At 43.5% G+C, this 23673-nt stretch overlaps 1 protein-coding gene across 7 annotated transcripts in view; it reads left to right on the forward strand.

Annotated features, from left to right (window-relative positions):
* nrxn2a (neurexin 2a) overlaps positions 1-23673 on the forward strand; it is a 575558-nt gene that overhangs the window by 240346 nt on the left and 311539 nt on the right. For 6 of the 7 annotated variants that reach the window (XM_036523412.1, XM_036523417.1, XM_036523416.1 and 3 more), the window contains 2 exons: positions 1664-1687; positions 17189-17350. In XM_036523412.1, coding sequence (XP_036379305.1) covers positions 1664-1687; positions 17189-17350 — 186 coding nt within the window. The remainder of the gene's footprint in view (positions 1-1663; positions 1688-17188; positions 17351-23673) is intronic. The other variant, XM_036523413.1, reaches the window with a different exon arrangement.

The following is a 23673-nucleotide window of genomic DNA, read 5'->3' on the forward strand; positions in this document are numbered from 1 at the left end:
TGTGACACAGCGGCGCAGAAAGAGCAGCCTGCTGGAGGGGAAATGTGAAGGTTCTTATTCACAATGTTCCTCACAGGTTTGTTCTTGTCCACTCAATGTGGCTGGGAAGACAGAATAATTAGGCCTTTTTTCTCTTCTAAGTGTAGTTTTTTTTTTAACTGCATTTTGAGTCAGAATGTACCAGATTTGAGCGTGTGCGCTGCGGATTTCCGTGTCTGCTTTAAATCTGTCCCTTGTCGGCATGTTCCTGCTGAGGCCAGGAGTCAGGTTACCCACAATGCACTGAGCGCTGTACACAGCTTTGCAGGTACTGTGGATCGAACTGATCATTTGCTTTAGTTTAGCTGTGCTCCTCTCTGCTGTGTTTGTCTGGATCACTCTGGTTCTCTGTGTGAAGGTGGGCAGAGGTTATGGAACTGAAACTTTACACAGTGACAATGCATAAGAACAGACCTAAGCATTTTGAAAAGCATGGGGACCATTCAATCTAATTACTCAGTTCTTAACTTTGGGAAATGAATTTAAGTAATAGCTATTTTTTCTATTCTTACACAGTACCTTTTTGGTTAATTTAATTAACTGCTCCTGTGTGGTGATGTAAAAGAAATAATCATAATAAACAATGTAAAACATAAATTCATTACACAAAGTTGAGATCATTGCCCTTAGACTCGGCCTGAATGCATGAGTACTGATTTTCTGAATGACACTCTTTCCCTCTCTCTTCCTTCCTTTACAGCAGTTTCCTGCCTATTATTCTTCATGTTGTTAATATCATATTTTTATGGTTGTTGCTGTTGCAATTAAATGTTCCATGTCTGTCCATCAGCATTTATTCTGCTTATTCCTACTCCTTCATAAAACTAAAACTCTCTCTCTGTCTCTCTCAGATAACCTATTTTACAAAGTAACTGAGACTCCTCATTTAAAATAAAAACAACCTGCCAAGCAGTTTCCTAAACTATAAATATATCAGATTGGCCTTTTTCAAAAAGGATCAAGGACTTCACTTCAACCTGTTCCCTTCATCGGCCATGCCCACTGTTAGAACCAGCCAATCAGAATGACTACCCATACTGCAACAGTCTGCTTTGCCCCACTCCCCTTCTCACTTCACTGGAAGCCCTGCTCCCAGTTTGCCCCAAGCCCTTGTATGTGAAAGTTGATTTGCTAACTCTTGTGTCTTCTTACTAACAAAAATCTTCAGATTGTTCAAGTATTTTCCTTTTATTTTCAAATTTCTCCCTTTTTTATTTTATAACGACTAACATTGTCTCATTCACGGAATGTGAACCATCTGTTGTTTTTCTACTTGCGTACTTACTAACCAAAATAACAGTGTTGCTTCCGTTTTTCAACCCTTTGATTTGTATTTATATCTATACATAAATATAGATTCCCAATTATTTCTTTATTTCTTTATTTGGATTATGGGCATAATTTGGAACAGAGACAAAAAACAACAACAAAACTCCTTTTTCTTTCTTTTTTTAAATTAATCTATTTGACAGGATTGATTTGGTTTCTTCTTACCTTTTCATAGATGAACCTGTTCCACGGCAGGCGCTAGCTTTGGTCTTTTTTAAGGTGTAGTGTCCTCTGTTGAGTTCATGGTTTGTCATTCTTTTTTTTTCCTTTCTCCCTCCCCTGTTTTCTCCTGAAGCACGCAGGAATTGGACACGCTATGGTAAACAAACTGCATTATATGGTAGATATCATTCTAATTGTCTAGTTTGGTTTGCCCTGGGTTTCTTCCTTATCTCTCGATTTTCTTTGCTTTAAATGTACAAAACAATCAAAGCAAGAATACAGACTGTCATCAATTCAATTCCAAGGTGGCAAGCAAAGTATTCATTTCAATTATTAATTTTTTTTCTTTTTTCTTTAATTATTAATCTTTTTCTTTGAGTTTATGGCTTTATGCTCCACCCCCAGACCCCGCCCCTGCCTCCACCAATTAAACAAAACAAGTAGTGTTGTAAGTGTAATGCACACGAAGGCCCCAAATTCAACCATGGAAACAAAAGTACGAGAGATTATAATTTATTCAGATATTTACCTTGATTTTTCCTGTCTTACTGGCCTCTTTTTTTCTTTTTTTTTCAAATACTATATCCGTATGAAGAAATAAAGAATTATTTCAGATTAATAATAAAACCACTCAATTGACTGATGTATAAGAAGTTTTAGTTTTTCTTTACTTATTTTTCCCCCCTTTGATTTATATTTGTGATTTATTTGCACTGGAAGTGACCGGACACAATGGGCACCAGAGACGGCAAAAAAATATGCACTGAGAACTACAACTCCAGCCACAGACAGTAAGAGACTGTCACACTGTAACTCCAGCCACAACTGTCACACTGTAACTCCAGCCACAACTGTCACACTGTAACTCCACCCACAGACAGTAAGAGACTGTCACACTGTAACTCCACCCACAACTATCACACTGTAACTCCACCGACAACTATCACACTGTAACTCCACCCACAGACAATCAGAGTGGAGACTGTCACACTGTAACTCCACCCACAACTATCACACTGTAACTCCACCCACAACTATCACACTGTAACTCCACCCACAGACAGTAAGGTCTCCTAGATCATGCTACAGTCCACTTGTCTTACTGTTACGACAAGTGCTCTTACACTGCCACACTTACAGTCTGACAATGAAAAAAGTATGCAGTATAGCCTTTCATAGTGTGAAAGCTGCTGTATTAGTCTGGCTTTATATCTCTAGTGAGGAGGTGAGTTTTAAAGATCTTTAAATGACTCCATGCGCTTCTAAACTGACCTCCAAATGTTGCCATTTTAATCACATGTCATTTAGTTTGGTTTTTGTCCCCTCGCTTGTTGGCACATACCCAAAGCTATATTCATAGCTGTTGATTTAGTGTTCAGAGGCCCAGACCGTATAAAGCAAGTGTCAAACATGGCCTGGTCTCATTAGCGTGGCGTGGCTTTCAGATGGCTCAGATGGCAGTGATATAAGGGATCTCAGGACCCGCTCTGCCTTCTAATGGAACTGCATTTTACACGCAGTAAAACCTGACAGTGCACTCCTCATCCCGGGCAGGGAGAGCACCGCGCCTGAGAGTACAGGAGATTTCAGAGCATCTGCCTGTGCTGACATTTTTCTCTTTTATTACCTATTTATCCATTTGGGCAGGCGCTCTTAACCAGAGTGACATGCAAGACCGTCACAGTGAGATGCACATAGAGCATGTCATTAAACCAATAAGAAGGACACAGGTGAGAGGTGAGCAGCAGGTAACAGGTAGCAGGTAACACATCAGTGATAAGACAATGTCAGGAAATAAGCATAGAGCCAGAGCTGTAATGAGCTCTGTGAGCTCAAATGATCACAAAAGAAATGCTACCTTCTCATATTGTAGCATAGATGTGACTTATTGCTGAACAAGGAACCATAAGACAGTATCACATTAATATCTGCATAGTGTTGCAGCAATATCTCACATGCTAACAGATATAGGAAGGCACTCTACCCAGAGCACTGGGGCAATGATCCATGGCTTGTTTTCTCAGAAAATCAGTAAACTATGGCTATATACAAGACTACAAGAAAAAAACTGCTAACCTTTTTATATGTTGACAATTTAATATAAAGAATGATGTTCTGTCATATCAGTGTCATATCTTTTGTGGGAATGATAAGGGCGATGTCTCACCAACAAAAAAAAAAAAATTCAGTTTCCAAAACCGACTTTAAAGCAATCGTGTGAATAGTTTTGTGTGCCGTTGACAACAGTAATCTAAATGCACTGTAGGAAAAAATGGCTTCAATTCATGAATTACCAGGAAACACATACAGGAGGGGCACTGTATGCCTGTCTGTGCAGCTCACACACTCTGCCTTGGACAGATTAGCCATGAGCTGGTTTATGCAGCATCCATGACCTCTGACCTTCCTGCTTCCTCCCTCATACTTCCGGACTGAGCAGGAAAGAGAACGAAGGGCAAACTGTTCACCAGACATTTGGGTTTCGAATAGCAGTGTCTGGTAGCTTTGGCCTTTCCTCACTTTTTACATTTGGTGAAAGAGAGAAATCAAGCATCAGACTCTTTTCAAGAAATTCATCTAATGTCTTCTAACATCATGATGAAACCCTTAAAACATGTGGGATTCAATCAAAATAGATTTATTACATTTTGTACTTTTTTTCCCCCTTTAGTGCCCTCCTATGGTTGATACTGCATGCATGTTTCTGTCAGCTGCATCGCACACCCACAGGGACTGTAGCCACGCCTCTTACTGCCTGTTGCTGGACTTGGTGACAAGGGGGGAGGGGGTGCCCTCCCCCCAAAAATACTGAAACGTAAAGAGTTCTCTGGAAGCGTCTGCACTGTGTCCGATCCACTGTCTCCATCAACACTAACACTAACTCTCTAAGTCTTACTCCTGGTCTCACTCCCTGCATGCCAGAGTTGACTGTTTATTTAGTATATATTTGCTTTATTTAAATGACCCTTTCGGTATATATGTATGTGTATATATGCACAGCATATATACTGCATACATATATAGATTGCCTCCTCTTATTCCAAGTAAGGATATGTAACTCCCTTAACAAAATACGCAATTTTGCTTCCTCTATTGATATTGGTTTCTTTATTTTATTCTTTTTTGATCTCAAAATTAAAAACTTACTAAAAGCAATGACCTCACACCCCACCTTACTAATGACGGCAATGGAAGAATAAATCAATGGGAGGGGGAGGTTTTTGTTTTCCACAGGAGCGGAGGCGGAGTCAGGGCTAAGCAGGAGGAAGGAAACCAACTCTTAGCCTGCAGCACTAGTACAGCAGAGAAGACAGGTTATTAGTTATTATAATTATTATTATTATTATTATTATTATTGTTAGTTATTTAACTAACAGAGAATTCAAGCAACCTAATTTTTAAAAGGACATTCTTGGTGTCTTTAATGATATGTTTTTCCTTTGTTGTGGACAGAGGAGGTGACATTTGGTATAGGGCGATATTTCTGAGTAAAGCTTACAGCCAGCAGGTGAAGTCTGCAGTGTTCCTTGTTATTTGCTCAGGTTTTTGATCTGTTTGCACAGCTGGGTACTGCAGCATTGAAGTATTGAAGCAGTGCAGATTCAGCACTTTTTCAAGAGTACAGCAGCAATGCTCAATCTAGGACTTGAACCTGCAACCTTTTGGTTACCAGCACAGCTCCATTAGAGCTAACCATACTGCTGGTGAAACATTCTCAATCATTCTTGAAAAGGCAGTTAGATTATTTACAAATTATAGATTATAGGTACCAGCTGGAGAAACTATGTATCACTGATGCCACCAATAAATCAGGGGGAAGGCAGAATGAACTGGCATAGGGATTAATACAGTTCACAATTTACATACATTTCTCCTGACTGCTCCTCCATTCACTGTTGACAGTAAAAACCTAACCCCACCCCTAACCCTCTCCACTCCGCCCACTCCCTCAAAAGCCCCACCCTCCTTTGCAACCCCCCCCCCAAACAATTTCCATATCTAAAAGCCTTTCCATGATAGTGTTTTTATTTACTGTAGTTCCATTGGTTCTGGATTAATCTTATTTGGTTTGAGTTCTTTATATATCTATATATCTGTTTTTGTCTTTGCATCCTGTTGCATGCTTTTTCGGCTAGCACCCCTAACACCCTCACTGCGTAAGTGTGTCATCATTTTACCCACAGGTGTGTGCATGCGTCCCCACCTGTGCGTGTGTGTGTGTGCGTGCGTGCGTGTGTGTGCCCGTTGGTTTTGTCTGTTTTTTGTGAGGTTATGTTGTCGTTTACTCTTCTGTTGCATTGATTCTTTTTCCTTTATCTCCTCTGCTCTCATCAGTATTTCCTTTACATTGGTATGCTTCCTTATATGGAATTCCTTCCTCATCTCATTTGAATAATCTATGACATCATCATGGACATGCATGGCTTGTGTACATTTGGTTCGCTTTGAATGGATCATTTTGTTTCTTAACCAAAATGAACAAAACCAAAAAAATAAAAATCAAATCATTGACAATTTAAAAAAACTAAATTTACTAAAACAAACTGTTACTAATACTACTGTTTGAATCAAACCTTTGTTGTAACTGTACTAACAACCATTTTTGTGTCTGACTCTCCCTTACTTACTAAAGTACTAACCGATTCAATTCACCCCCTCCTCCACCCCTGCATCCTGAATAATACACACACAGATTGACCTTCCCACTTACCTCTCTTACTCATAATTCCTTTTCCAGCCTATGATCTGGTAAAAAATCTCTAGCTCACACTTTACCCCCTCCCCCTCCAAAATCTTTCTCTTACTAACACAGTGACCACAGGAAGGAAAACACTACACCTCACAGGAAATGTTCTTGGAGGTTCTGAGTGGCGCATCTTCAAATTCCCGGAAGTCTCTGGCAGGTCGTACCCCTCAGGCATTTCCCCATATCCTCTCCTTTTTGACTCTAAGATCAGTTCAGCTGCCAGCCACCTACTGGAGAATGCCCCACTGACCAGACTCCACTCCACCAGGGGGCACCCTTGACCATTGTGTGTGGTCAAAGTTTATTCTGTGCTAATTTTTTTGATATACAGCTCACTGAATTCATAATTTCAGATACAGGATCTCTTTTTTTGTGGATGGCTTTTCCTTCCTTTTTTGAGGGGGTGGACATTTGCGTTCAATCACAGGTATGACATTCTGTTAAAATCTGTCTAACCCGATGACAGGAAGACTCAGACACACAGAGATCTGCTGCAGGTATGTATATGACCACAAAGGTAAGACAGACTTCCTTCTTACCTGAATTTCTTCAGCCAAGAGGCAAGTTGCATGGACAGCACTAAAATGTATTTTCAGTTTGTATCACAGTGCTTTTTACATGTTTCATATTATTGAGTTGTAGGCAATTCTCGTTCAGAAAAAGAGTATTTTCGTCACATGCTATGAGGCTTTGGTCTAAGATTGTTCGGATTCTTGAATAATGCCTTTCATATCGGTTTCCAGTAGGCGCTATACTGATGTAATCAGGATGAGTGTGGACTCTCAGGTTTTCCTTAGAGGTGCTCAATGTGTGCTTGTTTAGCAGTTAGCCTGAGCTCATACGGGCTGACTTACAGAGGAAGTGCCGTGGCACAGTTTCTGGGGCGGGATTACTGCTTCGGTCCCAGTTCAGCACAGGCATTTGTCCTTGTGACATTGTGACTTCCCCAGATCTGGAATCAGCTTATAACGCGCTGTTATAAATAAGATGTGTCCAAGCCGCAGTGACCTATGAGACCTCAGCTTATCCAGATTTCTGTGGTGAGAATTAACCCTCACCCACACCCTTACTTGTGCAGGACACCAGTTCATCATAGGGACATTACCCACAATCTATCACTTTTAGTATACAAAGTGATTCAGCAGGGCATTGGAACCCATAGCCTCCTGGTTCAGAAACATACAGCTGATTGTGTCCATTGAATTTGGTGTATTTAAATTCATTTAAATTCTTTTAAATTACACACTTGTACTACATTTGACAAATCATAGTTTGTCACAATGTAGGGTATGATTCAAAGTTCGGAGGCAGCTGTAAGTATGTGTGCACACATATGTGTGCTTGCACATGCAGGTTTGTGTGTTTTTGGATTTAATTTATGTTTGCCTAGGCTCGCCTAGAAACAGCTAGTGACTGTCCTTGAACATGGAATTGGGTATTTACTGGAGCAGTTCACATGAAGCACTGTTCCTTGCCTAAGAGCATGAAAGAAGCTCCAATCTGGGAAGCCAAATGTACAGCCCTTAGATGTCAGACTCAGCTCCACTGCGCCCCCCACTGCCAGCCATGAGCACTGCGTTTTCCACAGCACTGAAGGATACAGAGTGGTGGAGGCTCTGGAGTTGTGGAAGGGCTCGGTTTCTCCCGTTTTGCCTCGACTCTTTCACCGCTTGTGCTGCGTTTAGTCCCGTCAGCAGGGCTTTCTGCCGTTCCCTGCATTAACAGACTCTCCGCCTTCTTCAGCTCTGCTGGTGTTTACTGCCCATTGGTGGGCTCCACTGCATCAGTAATCCTTCCTTTGTGTGCTTCAGCATTTGCTCATTACAGCTGCCGATCAAATTTTCATACAGCAACCACCCGATTACATCCACAGCCACGGCAACCACCCGATTACATCCATAGCCACAGCAACCACCCGATTACAGCCACGGCCACAGCAACCACCCGTTTACATCCACAGAAACCACCCATTTACATCCACAGCCACGGCAACCACCCGTTTACAGCCACGGCAACCACCCGTTTACATCCACAGCCATGGCAACCACCCGTTTACAGCCACAGCAACCACCCGTTTACAGCCACAGCCATGGCAACCACCCGTTTACAGCCACGGCAACCACCCGTTTACAGCCACGGCAACCACCCGTTTACATCCACAGCCATGGCAACCACCCGTTTACAGCCACGGCAACCACCCGTTTACAGCCACAGCCATGGCAACCACCCGTTTACAGCCACGGCAACCACCCGTTTACAGCCACGGCAACCACCCGTTTACATCCACAGCCATGGCAACCACCCGTTTACAGCCACGGCAACCACCCGTTTACAGCCACAGCCATGGCAACCACCCGTTTACAGCCACGGCAACCACCCGTTTACATCCACAGCAAATTGCAGACTAACTCATTTTAAGTGTTTGAAACAAGTACATACGCTGAGCAGATATGTTTACACAACCTCCAACAGGAAAAAGTGGTCAAAATGGATGCTAATGCAGAAGAAGCACCATATGTGATTGTTTCTGTCAATATAACAAGTATTTCAAATGCTTTCATTAACCTCTTACTTTGCATTCAGGTGTTGCTCTCTACCGTGTAATCATAGCTGTTGATGGGTTCTAGTGCTATAGGGTTGGTGTCCTAACAGATTCCACCACAGGAGAAATAACCAGTTTGCTAAATTGGGTATTTGAAACAAATGCACTGTTTAATGGGTGGAACGTGTAAAGGCAAGATTGAGTTGCCGTGCGTAGTTACAGCTTCATTTTGGTATAAATATGCATAAATATTTTCTAGTGCTCCTTCAGTTTCTCTGTGTGGCAGGGAGACAATAGTCACAAAAATGTGGAATAAAATGGAAGGAAATTGTAAAATCAAAATCACGCCGTATCAATGTCCTTGAGGTGAAAATAATACAATTCCAAGGGTCATTTAAAACCCCAGCTATATTATATAATACAGCCTAATTAAAATGATTAATGCTCTGGCTTTTCTGTGATTTGTATATATGCTGGGTTCATATGTGGGTTCTCAGCTCTTATTTTGGCCCATCAGTGGGCAATTGTTCAACATGAAAAAATAATTAAGCTGCAATAAAATAATCTAAGACTAAGCTATTTTCTACCTTTCTCTCTCAGTGTTGGGTCATGTAAGAGAGATGTTTTTTGAGGGGGAGAGGGGTCTGTTCTACAGAGCATGTAGAGATATTGAGGTGAAATCCATTTGTGTCAAACCTGCCCAGTGTGCAAGGATCAGAGGAATCCTCATGCATATTCCATGTTTTCTGAGATTTTGACAGGGGTTTCCCTCTCTCTGGGTTCTCTCTCTGACCCCTGCTGCACTCTGAGGTGGCAGGTCTGAGAGAACCTATGTGTATCTGACCTGGAGTCTGATACATTATATCTTCCTTTGGCACTGTGGCAGTCTTATCTGGAGGTGCGCTCGTATATTTGGGCACATCCGAATGATTTGTGTCACGGTCTGGCTTTCCATTTTACCACGGAAATGAAAATGCAGTATTTACAACAGCAGCTCGCTGATAAAACAAAAACCACATCATTCATGTTCATTGTTCTTTCCACTAATTCTACCTCGTGATTTTGATTTGATGTTACCATCCTCTCTGTGCAGGTGAACATATCATATTCTCCTTTTAACTGTTTGGGATCTACCAAAATAAGTTTTTTTCCCCATTCTTGGATGTGTTATAGTTAAAAATGTGGAAAAAATAAATGGGGAAAAATGAGCTCATTGCTGTTTTCTCCTGTCCAGTATGCTGTGGATGTACTTCTGCAGTTATTTTACAGTCATTATTTAATCATTACGAGATTAAAACAAGATTATTACTCTTTTCTCACTGTGGAATAGCAGTTCCCTGAAAGGTAAATAGAAGCAGGGTTTCATCTTCATCTAGATCCGATGTTGTACTGACACACCGACAGTCTGCCTCTGCTGAGGGCACCGTGCCACTGTGTCACACACCTGATGCTCAGGGGACACGGGTGTGTTTCTGCTCCTCTTTCCGAATTGGCCCAGATAATAAGCTCTAACTGAGCTGCTAATTGAAAACTCACCCTGATGTGACACCTTCTATTAACCACCTGTTTTTTGTTTTTTTTTAATGTGTGTTCTTGGTGATGAAAGGATACAAGTTAAAGGATTTTATTCTGTTTTTTTCTGTTCAGCTGTTCCCCTAGCTGTTAGTTTCTGGTAGGTTAGTCTTCAGCTTTGAATTGATTAGTAGTAAATTATTTAATTGTATTTGTACCTCAAAAAATGTATCGAAAGACTAATGAAAGTTAATTGAGACAGGCACCCTGTAGTGTTTTCAGGGGCCGGTATTAACACATATAGGAGGAGTGTGCGTATGTGTAATTAAAGCAAAACACCCCCAAACAACATGTTTTCACAAATTAGCTGTGGCAGATTGCTCTCTTGAGATGTTAAATACAGATAAGCATTCAATTATCCGTTTAATCATACGTGATTGTGCAGGAGCGTTTTCTGCCCTGACACCATTAAGCGGAGAATGGCCCGAGGACCAGGGGCTTAGCAACACGGCGAAATTTCATTTGTGTTCAATAACGTGAGCAGATGGTCTCTGAATCCTGCTCCCAGGGTCCGTACCTGAAGCGAACCCTCAGAGCATACTGCATCACGCCGGTGTTCTTCAGGCTCTGCTGCTTTACCTGTTAAATTTAGACTGCAGCGCGGAGCACCCCTCCCGACGCCCCTGCCCCTGCAGCGCCTGCGTCCCGCCCTCGCGCCTCTCATCCTCCCGCAGTTTACGCCCCAGTGCGTTCGACACGCTTCTCCAGAGCTCCGCTTCCTGCAGGATGCAGCCCCTCCCCCAGCGTTAGCAGGGCTGCTCATCTGCGCCCTCTTTTAAAAACACCATAAAAACCCGTCTTTTTGGGTAAACCACTCAGCACCTGTTGGTATCATTCTTTTATTGTTCTTATATATTTTGTTACATTACCTTTGCTTAGGAGATGCACTCATCCAGTGTGATTTACATGACTTGCAATGTTCATATTATATTCATATTATATCATATTATTCATATATAAAGCTGGATGCAAACTGAGGTACTTCAGTTTAAGCACCTTTCCCACTGGTACAACAGCAGTGCCCCTGCTGGGAATCAAACCACTGGAACACAGGCTGCAGTGGGGTACAGTGCTTTCTTTCTTGTGTTGGTTTTGAAAAGGGAGCATTCTGTAAATGAATAAATTTATGCATAGATGATGCTAGCTGTCCTTATGTTCCACTTGAGTTCAGGATGTGAACTTGTTTTGAGTTCGGAACTTTACATACAACACAGAATAATATGCTATGGCATATCATCTGTAACTGCATATTACTTTGATTTTTTTCCATTTAAATTGCCCATGACTTGCTTAAAATGGGAGTGCATGGCACTGAAATTGTTAATGATTGCTAGGCTTGCGGTTCCCGTTTCATTTTTTTATTTTTCATTTTGTATTGCTTTGTTGCGTCTCAAAGTGAGTTTCTTACATTTGAATTTGAATTTCTATGTCGTCTTGCATCTGGTTGCAAGTCATCTATTCCGCTGAGCAGAGAGGGCTTTCTGACTGTCACAGCAGCAGAGATGAAGTTCAGTCTGAGGGGCCTCTTGATACCAGGCTTGTCATATCAGAAAGAACTAATGGACTGTCGAATAGGATGTGTTTTTATCAAGAGGAAAAAAACATTTCAAACCGCGTTTTGTCTTAGAGTCTCAGTCAAGTGCTGCCTTTCCTCTAGCGTACAAAAAGGCAACCGTGAATGCTGGTGAGATTACTAACAATGCTAACAATAGTGAAAATGCTAACAGCACAGACAGTGTTGATGTTGAGGGTCACCAGGAGGGGGCAGCAAAAGGAGCCGGCCAGGGGAGACAGAAGAGGTGATGTAAGCACAGTTAGTATGGAATCTCCAGCAGGTACTTCTTGGATGAGACCCAATCAGATCATAAAGTCTAGAGTCAAGGATTACAGTGTGCAACCAGCTGTTCCTGCTTCTGTTAGGCCTTTAAATGCCTTTGGTGTGTTTTTGCACATCCAGAGTGAGTGTGGGGAGTGCTTTTTAGCGGAGAGAGCTCTTCAGAAATCAGTGGCCATGCTGGAGACTGAGACCCAGAAATGGAAATGGAACCCCATCGAGGGCTAGTCAATCTTTAACATTGGTTCAAATCATCCGAAGCTCAAGCTGATTATTATTATTAGTATTAGTGTTATTATTATCATCTGTCTACCGTTACAGATACATATTTAAGAAGACATTGTGACTATCATTCTATTACACTGTGTACATACTCAAGCTATTAGGAAAGCCCTCCCTCTGTTTGAACCTGTACGCTACTGTGCATATATGTGTGTGAATGTATGGGGGAATGTGTGTGTGCATATGGATGTGTGGAGGGGGGGGGCAGAATATGTTTGCTTGTGTATGCGTGCGTGCACGGGGGGGGGGTTGCTGTGGATGTGTGTGTGGGAGCGTGGTAAGTAACAGGTTGCGTGACAGTTGGCAGTTCCAGATTGTGGCTGAATCTAAAACTGTTGATTTCTTAATGACAGAGAGGCTCATAGGAGAATACAGTCAATTACATGCCATAAAAAATGCAGTGTTTGATCACAGACTAGCGCGCTGCTCCTCATATCAACTGTGTTTAATTATAGCTGTGTATGAATCTGAGAACCTGAAACAGGAAGCGTGGGAGTCAGACGCATGTTCTTCACATTTGTCGGATCTTTCTTTTTTCCCTCCTCTTAGAAATGATTTCCTTCACAGGCAGAAATTACATTTTTTCTTGAGGGTTTGGATTGACACAGACACTATGAATGTGTCTTTTTTAATTGAAACGTGGAAATTTCAATTATGAAATTACAACTCAAAGCTTAGTTCGCTGCTCTGTAGAACACACGTATATATTTCAGTGCTGCAGCGTAATGTAAACGCACCCCATTAGTGTACAGTACCTGTTTCTTCATTAATGAAAGGCCCAGGTTTCTCTCACATGAGCTCAGCAGCAGTGAGAACTAAGCTGGGTCCGACACCACCTTCCTGTCCAAAATGCAGCAGTGCTCCTGCCTTGGTGATGTGTTCGGTTCTTTTTCACGATAATAAAGCAGGAATAATCTTATGAAGACACCTGTACACTGGTCCCAGGGCAGTGTTGACCTACAAACACCCGCAAACTACTGTAATGTTTTTATGTGTTGTGCAGGTAATTACAAAGCCGTGTCCGCATTTCCACAGCCTGCCCATAGGTGGCACTCTCGAGCCGGTGCGCACTGTATTCTAACAGCATGCTGAAGGCATGAAGAATGGTCGGACCTGTTTCAGCATCAGTCCTCTCTGAAATCCTAGCAGGTGGCTGGCAGCTGGCTGGAATTAATTAATTAATTAGGCGTTAATGATGGTATTAACAGCACGACCCGGTTTGGCAGGGCATTTCCTGGCAGGGTCTCAGATGGAAGTGGTGATGGGAGGGCCTGTCTCCAAAAGCGCGCTGATTAGCGGGGTTTCTGCGCTCCCTGAGCCAGGCTGAAAGCGATCCGCACCAAGGGCCCGTCTCCACTGCGCCCCCCTGCAGTTTCAGAGTCTCGCCACGAGGAATCCTCCAACGGACTTTCCCTGTGTATCGGCATGGCCGTGTACATCCAGCACATACTGCTAGTCACTCCCCTCACCCTCCTGCCACCTCACACTCTCTCACATGTACACACACACACACACACACACACACACACATGCCACACTTACAAATATCCCCCCAACTGACACATACACACAATTATATATGTGCACACCATACTTACAAATACACCTCCCCCGCCCCCCCGCTCCAAGAAAACACTGATACACACACACGCACACACGCACACACACACACACACACTTCTATAAAGGTCCTCAGAGTGGACTGTGCAATCTGCCCAGTGTTAACACACTTCCGACAACTTCTATAACCCCGCCTCCAACAGCAATGCCCTTATAAGGGCGAGTCCCTCCCCCAGAACAGCCACAGCAGACATAAAAATGGCTTGCCCTTCGCTGAGGGAAGTACGGAGAACAAAATGCAGCTAAAAGGCCTCACCGAGGGTCATTTCCCAGGAGTGCAGCTGTCAGGGCCAGGGGGACTGCAGGTAACAGACCAGGGGGACTGCAGGTAACAGGCCAGGGGGACTGCAGGTAACAGACCAGGGGGACTGCAGGTAACAGGCCAGGGGGACTGCAGGTAACAGACCAGGGGGACTGCAGGTAACAGGCCAGGGACCCTGCAGGTAACAGGCCAGGGACCCTGCAGGTAACAGGCCAGGGGGACTGCAGGTAACAGGCCAGGGACCCTGCAGGTAACAGGCCAGGGGGACTGCAGGTAACAGGCCAGGTACCCTGCAGGTAACAGGCTAGGGGAAATACAGGTAACAGAGCTGGTTGACCTCCAGGTGATAGGTTAAGGGAGCAGCAGGTAACAGGCCTGGGGAAATGCAGGTAACAGGCCAGCGGAGCAGCAGATAGCCCGGTCGGGAGAGAGGCAGGGGAGCAGTTTATACTCCCAGACTTTGTTTCCAACACGTACGCCCCAGCATCCAGTCCCACACTGTGATTTATGAAGCCTCAGTCATCTCCTCCTGGCTGTTTCTGTAGCACAGCATGCTGCCGGTCAGTGTGAGACAGCAACCACTCCTACTGCAGCCGCACACCCGCTCACACTCTGCATACTGCATGGCAGAAATTGCATTTTAATTATTTTCTCAATAACTTTAGTATTTATTATGGGTATCATTAATTGTTTTAATCTTGTCCATGTATGCATTTATGTAGCATCCAATAAAAAAATTAAAAAAAAAACTGGACAAGGCTGAAGGTAGTCCATGTAGGGCTATTGGTGTTTTAAATCAGCATGATATCCCTATACATATTTTATTAATTAATTTTATGCTTTTTTAGTGACAAAGTATTTACTTCTAACTGTTTTACATGTATGAAGAAAAACTGTGGTAAACAAAGAAATGAGCATTACTTTCTTTTAAAAGTTGAAATGGGGTGAAATATGAAAATTTGTACATTTCAGCAGGATCTTTGGCATTTTTTAATCTAAATCCTGACTTCCAACACTGATGACTTTCTACAAGGACTGAGTTTCTGTTTGGATGCTTGGAACTCAGTGAGACCAATTTTAAAATTCTGAAGTAATATAATTATTACTCGTTTTGATTGCTCGACAACAGAAAATTAAATGTCACTTCAAAAATAATGTTACCTTGGAGTGGGGATGCAACTTCATAATTTAGTCATAATTAATGTGCTTTTCACTTTCTCCCAGTATTAGAAGGCAGCTGACACATACTGCTCTGTGAGGAATCAGAAGTCTTTTAAAATATAATTGATAGTTTTCCTGGAAAGTGAAGTGGCGTCTCATCATATGCAAAGCCATGCATTATATGTATTTTCTGCATCACAGCACAGACCTTTGAATCACATAAAGGGACCTTTGTTCAATTAAATCTGATAATATATTTTCCCTTGAAATCACTGATGATGATGATGATGATATTCTGCCATGCTGAATCAGTATTACATTTATAGTGCAGTACGAATGAGTGATTTCATGATAACATGAGTATCGATTTGAAAGAAAATATGTTGATTCATAAAGACATTGGACATATATACCCATGTAACAGCAGATATGTGTGTGTGTGCATACATATGTGAGAATTTCTCAGTCACACCCTTAGTTGCTGACTTCAAATACTGATCTGAGTTCAGCTTCACCCGGCAGGTGGAGGCCGTTAGTCCAGTGTGACAGACAGGCGTGGTGTGACTGGTGTGTGATTGTCATACGTGTGTTTAATTCATCTCACCTCTGCTAATTTTTTCTTGCTGCTAATCTTCATCAAGTCAGTAACACTGGTCAGTATTTAAGGCGTTTGATTAAGATCATCCCGTTGCTCAGTTCCACACGTTTGGAATGGAATTGGTCTGAAATAACTGTAACTGAGAGAACTGAAATAACTGTAACTGAGAGAACTGAAATAACTGTAACTGAGAGAACTGAAATAACTGTAACTGAGAGAACTGGCACCAGCTTCACCAGCTTTGTTTTTGGCACCTGATTTAAAAAATGTCAAACACCTTGTGTTTCTGGTGTGTTCTTGGCACAAACACACACCTCAGACAGAAAATGTGTCCCCTCTGGGATTTAGATTAGATAATTGACAAATGATAGCTAACCCAGATCAGTATTTAATCAGATCAATCAAATCAAATCGACAGTTCAATCAAATCGAATCTTACCAACAGATCAGTAAAATCAAAACAAATCAACAGATCAATGAGATCAAAATAATCTTGTAGTCAAAAATCCTGCATTAAGAAGCGTGTCTCCTCGACAGTGAATGAGAAAAGCGGTTAGACTTATTTTTGGGACGTTGTGAAAGAAAACAGAAAAAAAACAAAAAAACAAAACAGCCCCACCCCATGGCTGGGCCCTGCAACTGCACTCCTGAACAAATGTCCCCTGAGGTGTGTGGGAGGAAGTATTTCGAACGATAGCTTTCAGAACAAAGCTAACACTTTCTAAGCGTTGTGTTTAATCTGCCTTCTTCCTCTTCCTCTCCTCTCCCCGCTCTCATTCCCTCTTTCTCTCCTCCCATCCTCTATGCCTCTCTCTGTTGCTCCTAACGTCCTCTTTCTCTCCCTCTTTTGCCCCTGCTTTCTCCCTCTCTTTCCTTTTCTCCGTCCCTTTCTCTCTCTTCTTCCTCACCTCTCTGCTTCCGGCCCTCTCTCTTCCTCTCTCCCTACCACTTTCACTACCTCTCATCTTTCCCTCTCTTTCTGTCTCTCTCCCTCTGCCTCTCTCCTTCTCTCTGTCTCTCTGTGGCTCGGGTCACTAAAGGTCACCATTTCGGTGGACGGGATTTTGACCACCACGGGGTACACCCAGGAGGACTACACCATGCTGGGCTCGGACGACTTCTTCTACATCGGGGGGAGCCCCAACACAGCCGACCTGCCCGGGTCCCCCGTCAGCAACAACTTCATGGGCTGCCTAAAAGACGTGAGTATGACGCTTTCACAGGTGCCACCAGCAGGGGGCAGTCTTCTCTCTGCACCAATTAAATGTGGTGTGCACAGATACCACCCTGTAGTGTTCTACTGCCAAACAGATGAAGCTAAACCGTAATTCTGTCTCTCTGTGGTTAATGGCACATATTGAAAGACTAGGTGTAAATTCGGGTGGTCAAACATCCCCAAAACTGTCTCCCTACACTTGACCACGCCATTGACTGATCTGTTTAAATGTGGGCTGTATTTTTATCATCTGTGCTCAGCCAGCTCACACAAACACAAAGAGCAAGGTGTTTTCAAGTGTAATGTGTTCACTGTCCCCCAATCCCCAACAGTGTGTGTCCAGGACCTGCTGAACGAAACCAGCATCATTAAATACCTTAACAGTTTCACATCAAAGGTTCTGCAGCCGAGATTCACGCACCCTCTCCTACTTTGTGTCTTTGTGTTGAAATGAACGGTACTGAAATAGCATTCCATTCCATCACATTGCATTATATTTTCTTGCATTATTGTCATTTTGCAGACTCTGTTATCTAGAGCGACTTACACTGTGCATCGAATAACGTGGCATGAAACCGGTGTGCAAACGGGACACGGCTGACCGCACACACACAGGCATCAGCACCAAACACAGTGCTGCAAACACAGTGCTGCAAACACAGTGCTGCAAACACAGTGCTGCAAACACAAGTGCTGCAAACACAAGTGCTGCAAACACAGTGCTGCAAACACAGTGCTGCAAACACAGTGCTGCAAACACAAGTGCTGCAAACACAAGTGCTGCAAACACAAGTGCTGCAAACACAGTGCTGCAAACACAGTGCACCAAACACAGTGCACCAAACACAGTGCTGCAAACACAGTGCTGCAAACACAAGTGCTGCAAACACAAGTGCGTGGCAAAGTCATCGTATGAGAGCGCTGCAGTATGCACAGCCCAGGGACTATACCGCTCCCATCACAATGCAAACACATGCTTCCACACATCCAATTACATATAACGCAAGAAGAACACTTCCCTGTATGTAATTAGACATAGGAGGAATGAGAGATCGTGCTTGGTTAGGGGGGCCTTCAGTCCACGACAAAAGATGGCCAGTGTCAGCTCGGACACTGATAAAATGTAATTAACATTGTAAATTACATTACATTTGCAATGTAAATGACATTACATTTACATTCCACCGCTCAGCAGATGCTCCTGTCTGGAGCGACTTAGCGAAAGTACAAAGGTGCATCTTATAAAGTCACGGGAGCGAGAGTAAACACAGGACCCGGGAGCACGAGGACTGTCTCACAGGCTGCAATAAACACTCTGCCTTTGTGAACGCTCAGCTGCCGCAATGAACATCAGCAGGAACAGTGCAGTAGACCGTACACTTATACAATGAACGCACCAGGAACGGAAACACTAGCCTATTATTCTTATTACCAATGATGATAACAAAAAAGCCAACGAAACACAATGTACTGCTGGTGTTCTTTTACTGCGCTCTTAATACAAGCCACTGCACCTCTGTAACGCTTACTGATACTGCAGTTTTCTAATGTCCTTCATCCGATTCACACTGGAGTCATTTATCTGATTCACACTGGAGTCCTTCACCCGATTCACACTGAAATTATTCATCTGATTCATGTTGGAGTCTCTTTATGCTTGTACAAAACTCCAAGGTAAAAATGTAAACCGCAAGGGAGAAATGGCATTTAGTTCTGACCCAATGCAATCTGCATTGACACAACAGCATAAAACCATGCATAAGCAGGTGAATAATTGTAGGGATAGGTATTATATCTATTTGGCTTTAAATAGCTTTCCTCTGCAGCTCAGAGCAACAGCTTAACCAGTGGATGGAGACAGAATCCAATTAAAACATTTTACAATAATAATAAAAGTGAGTTATTTGAGAAAGAGGGGGAGGGTGTGGAACATCTTCCTTGATTGAATATGTAATTACTTTCTCCTATATATAGAATACACATATTATGCTCTGAAGATTGTGTTTCCATTGAAATTTCCTGAAGGTGTCATCTTTCAGCACAATGTGCTGAAGAGTGCAGAGCAGCTCCATCACAGAGGCAGCACCGAATAAACAGGAAGTGCAGCTGGCCAGCAGGCAGGGATCACTTCCTGGGTCAGAGAGCCGTGCTTTTGGAGCAGGAGAGAGGGCATACAGCACGCCCAGCAGGCGGAGGGAAAGGAGGCTGGCAGTCAGGCCCAGCGCTGTGGGGGTGCTTAGGGGTGCACTGCACCCCCGGACGGACCTCAGTGCACCCCCAGTTATCTCCTTATATCGCGATGTCTGCATAGCATTTATGACGTTTTGTGCGCCCCTGTGGATTGCAGTTGCACCCCTCTGTATTTTCTCCTGGGGCCGAGCCTGCTGGTGGTGCTGCAGCGGTCTCTCGGAGTCCCTGCGCTCCTGGCTGTCTGAGCCACTGATGAAACAGCGGGGGTTCTGCCCGATGCAGTCCCAGCGTGCAGAGGGTCCAGGCAAGCCTGGCTGCTCTGTATGTATGTGAGATCAATCCTTACACCGATGTGAGAGCAGCTTTCTACAATATCTACAGGCTGAGGGCTAAGCAGTCTGCATGTATAGGAGTGAATTGTTAAATGCCCTCAATGGCTTTTGAAGCTGCATCTTTAATGTAGTTTGTTTCGATTTCCCCTTTCAGCCCATTCTCTGCATTTTTTTTATTTTTTCACATGCTACCATCCCCTTCTCTCTCTCTCCCCCTCCCTTCCCCTCTCTCTATGTACCTCTCCCTCTTTCCCCTCTCTCTCTCCTCTCTCTCCCTCTTTCTCTCTTTCCTCACAGAATTGCTCTAATTAATTTCATGTCAGTGTTGCCAGCTTTACCATCCTGCCGGGCCAAATTAAGCAATGATTCCTTTGATGGATTTCCACCAATCACCCCCTCCTGTCACTCCATCCCGCTGCCCCTCCTCCTCTCAGCTGTGATTGGCTGTTTGCTGCTCGAAGCAGGATGCTAAAAAAGCAAGCAAACTGTGGTGATTAGATCCTGCTCCACCAGCCCTCTCTGTTAAAACACCACCTTCCTTTTACAGCTCCAGCAGTGTGTTCACACTCTCTCAGCTATCTATATCGCTCTGTGCCGGAATGCACTACACCACACCTGCCAACTGCAGCCTCACCGAAGAGGCACGACGTGCGAGTGAAAGAGAGAGACAGGAAAATTAGGGGAGAAAGAGAAAAAGAACGTGTGCTGTGGCTGAGTGTAAACAGTTCCTAATGTTTCTGAGAAAGGACTGATCTCACCCACGACTAGCCTAGTCTATCTTTTGAACAATAAAGCCATATATTTACACTGCATTATTGTTATTTAACAGATGCACTTCTCCAGAGTTGTAGCCTTTTATACAGCTGGATACAGTAAATACAGAGGCAATTCTGGGTTAGGTACCCTGCCCAAGCGTACAACAGCAGCACCCCGGGGAGAATCAAGCCAGCAACCTTTCGGTTACAGTCTCTGGTCCTTACCACTAATACACATATAGAGATATACACATTTAAAATAACATTTAATAATTGCAATCACAACTGAAATTAGAAATCCCTGTTTCCCTTCACAGTAATTTTTGCTCTCTGTCTCTCTACCTTTGTGATCATCTTAGTAGCGGGAAATACAGATGGATGCGTGAGTGAATGGGCCAGTGAGAGGGGAGCTGATGAGCCGGGATCTGGTGTGCGTCTCCTCTGTGTGCAGTGAAGCAGAGGCAAAGCCACTGCAGCTCCACGCTGTGCAGGGGATGACCTCTGACCTCTGACCTCTGAACAGGGCTTTCATTAATGAGGGCTGCATCCCAATGTGTCTCCTGTTGCATCATGAGACAGATACTGTGTGTCTCAACAGTGGCCAAGTCTCAATGATGCTATGAAATTTCCATTTAATACACATACACACACACACACACACGTGTGTATATATGTATAATAAAAGTTCAATATGGTAAATCATTTTTTATCTCACATTAGTTACCACAGTAAACCATATGCCATATGGGAAAAATAAATGAAAAATCCCCTATCTGCAGTCTTCTTTTACCAAAACTCTACTGAGAATAAGTAAGACTGCCAGCTATTGGTGTGCTGACGTTAGAAGATGTCTTCAGCTAGCTTAGAGGAGAATGTCTTCATTTGTGGAAGTGCTTGCATCTGTGGTTTGACCTTTCTTCTCTACTTCAAAGTCATGTGGCTAGCTAATAAGCTGGAATGCCAATGAATGTGGAATCAGAGGCTTTGTTCATTCTTTAATACAGTAAGCGATGCTGTTAGCATGACCTTTACATCAGGCAGCTAGCCACTGAGAATGATGAATCACGTTCCCTAACCAAAAGGCAGCAATAGCTTGTTTTGCCATTAGAGGGAGTAAAGGTAAGCAGCCCCAGCTGTTGGGCAGTGCATGTCAAGTTCTTGTTTAAGTCTCTGAGTAATACCGTGCAGTCCTTTATTTTGTGGAAGAGTTCTGGTTCCATAGAAAATGCAAAACCTAAAAAAACAGCAACTGCCAATGGACAAAATGCTAACATAGAAATATTTAATATCTTCATGCCAGTCCAAAAGAAGAGATTCACAATTAAATAAAATTCAACCACAGCTCAATAAACACAAGGCAGATTCCTACACCAAAAATGCGGTATAAAAGAACAGAATGAAATGTTCATAGTCACGGCACATTGGAAAGCAGTGCAAACCAGCACCAGCACAGAGGAATGTCCAGCCTGCAGTCTCTGGCTCAGTGGCAGCACAGGGGAGTAATGCTAGCCGTGCCCCGCTGGGTCTCCACCACTGCACTGCTGTGGGTTCATCCTGCACACAAGAGAGACTCTGCAAACGCGTCCACGGACAGGATCATCCAAAAATGGACAGGGTCAAAAGCAAGACACCAGGGTGGGGGAGAATCGGAGACAAAGATGCATACCAGGTTAAGATGGTGAATCTTTAATTTAACTTCATGTAAAAGTTTATTTGCTGTTAATTATTGCCAAGGCCACCATTATAACCCTGGAGGTTTTATTAACAGTTACAGGTAGGTTTTGGGGCATAACCAAACCATCACATTTCACCTGTTATCAAAAACAGAGGAAAACAATCTCATGCAACAAAAAGCACACATGAGCTGGCGTGGTCAGGTTCTTTTTAATCATGAGTAAGGATATTATATTCAAGCTCATTTCATGACTCAAGGTCAGAATATTTGAAATGATTAGGATCAGATGGACTTCAAGCTTTGAAATAACTGATGTCAGTCGGATAAAAGCTCAGAACCGGTCACATAATCGATAGTTCTTCAGGCCACTCTGAGCAGGTTTTCAGCTGTCACTGGGAGAGTCTCCTTGCAGGCAGGCATATTCATACAGAGCTATGAATGAGATGTGGCACTATCAGGATGTTTTCTCACAACCCACTGCTCCATAAAACATCTGCTGTGTGCATGAAACATTCTCTTTACATAAGAACTCGTCCTCTTACGTCAGCACCAGATACTTTGCTGAATTTTGCTGCATTTTTTAAAAATAAAAAGTCAATAAAGACTCCTCGCTCATGCTCGACTCCCATTATTACCGGAACTCTTAGTGACTCAGCTGTTTTGAGGGAGCCAAAAACACTCAGAAATGTTCTTTCCAGAGTTAAGAATTATTTTCATTAGCAAATTTCCATGTTTTTTTACTGTCTAGATTAAATTAAACAATGAAATTCCAATTAATTTGTGTTCTTCAAGTCTGAATTCTATGGATGCGTTTGAAATCTTTAACAATCGATTAACGTCAGGTAGTTGTGCGTGGCTTCAGTGACCGTCGTGACTTCCACATGACAAGCGGGCGCTGTAGCCTGTGCTGAGGAATTCTGAATTCTGAATAACACGCCGACAGAGCCACCACTGGGACACCCATAATCCTGACACTTTGCCAAATCTCCTCTGTCGGGGGCTTTGGAGTGGGGCTAAGGCTCACCTGGGCAGCAATTAGCAGGATTCTGTTCTCAGAGGTGAGCCCGAGTCTCTGCCGGGCTAATCCCCCCCCTGCACGGCCTCAGAGGCAGCTTTAATGGCCGTGATTAGAGCACTAATCGCCCTGTAGGACAGGCTGGAGAGGTCCACACAGAGCGCTGCCTTCCAGGGCTCCCCTTCACCCCCCGTCCCGGGCAGGCCTCCCCTCCACCCCTCCCGTCCCAGGGCAGGGAGTATGTGACTCCCAGGGTCCCAGCACTGAAAATACACACTTCAGGCATTTAGAATGTGTGGGACAGAGGGAGAAAGGAAGGAGAGAAAAGAGTGTATAAGAAAG

Source organism: Megalops cyprinoides, chromosome 3, assembly GCF_013368585.1.
Source record: "Megalops cyprinoides isolate fMegCyp1 chromosome 3, fMegCyp1.pri, whole genome shotgun sequence".
NCBI classification, from domain to species: Eukaryota; Metazoa; Chordata; class Actinopteri; order Elopiformes; family Megalopidae; genus Megalops; species Megalops cyprinoides.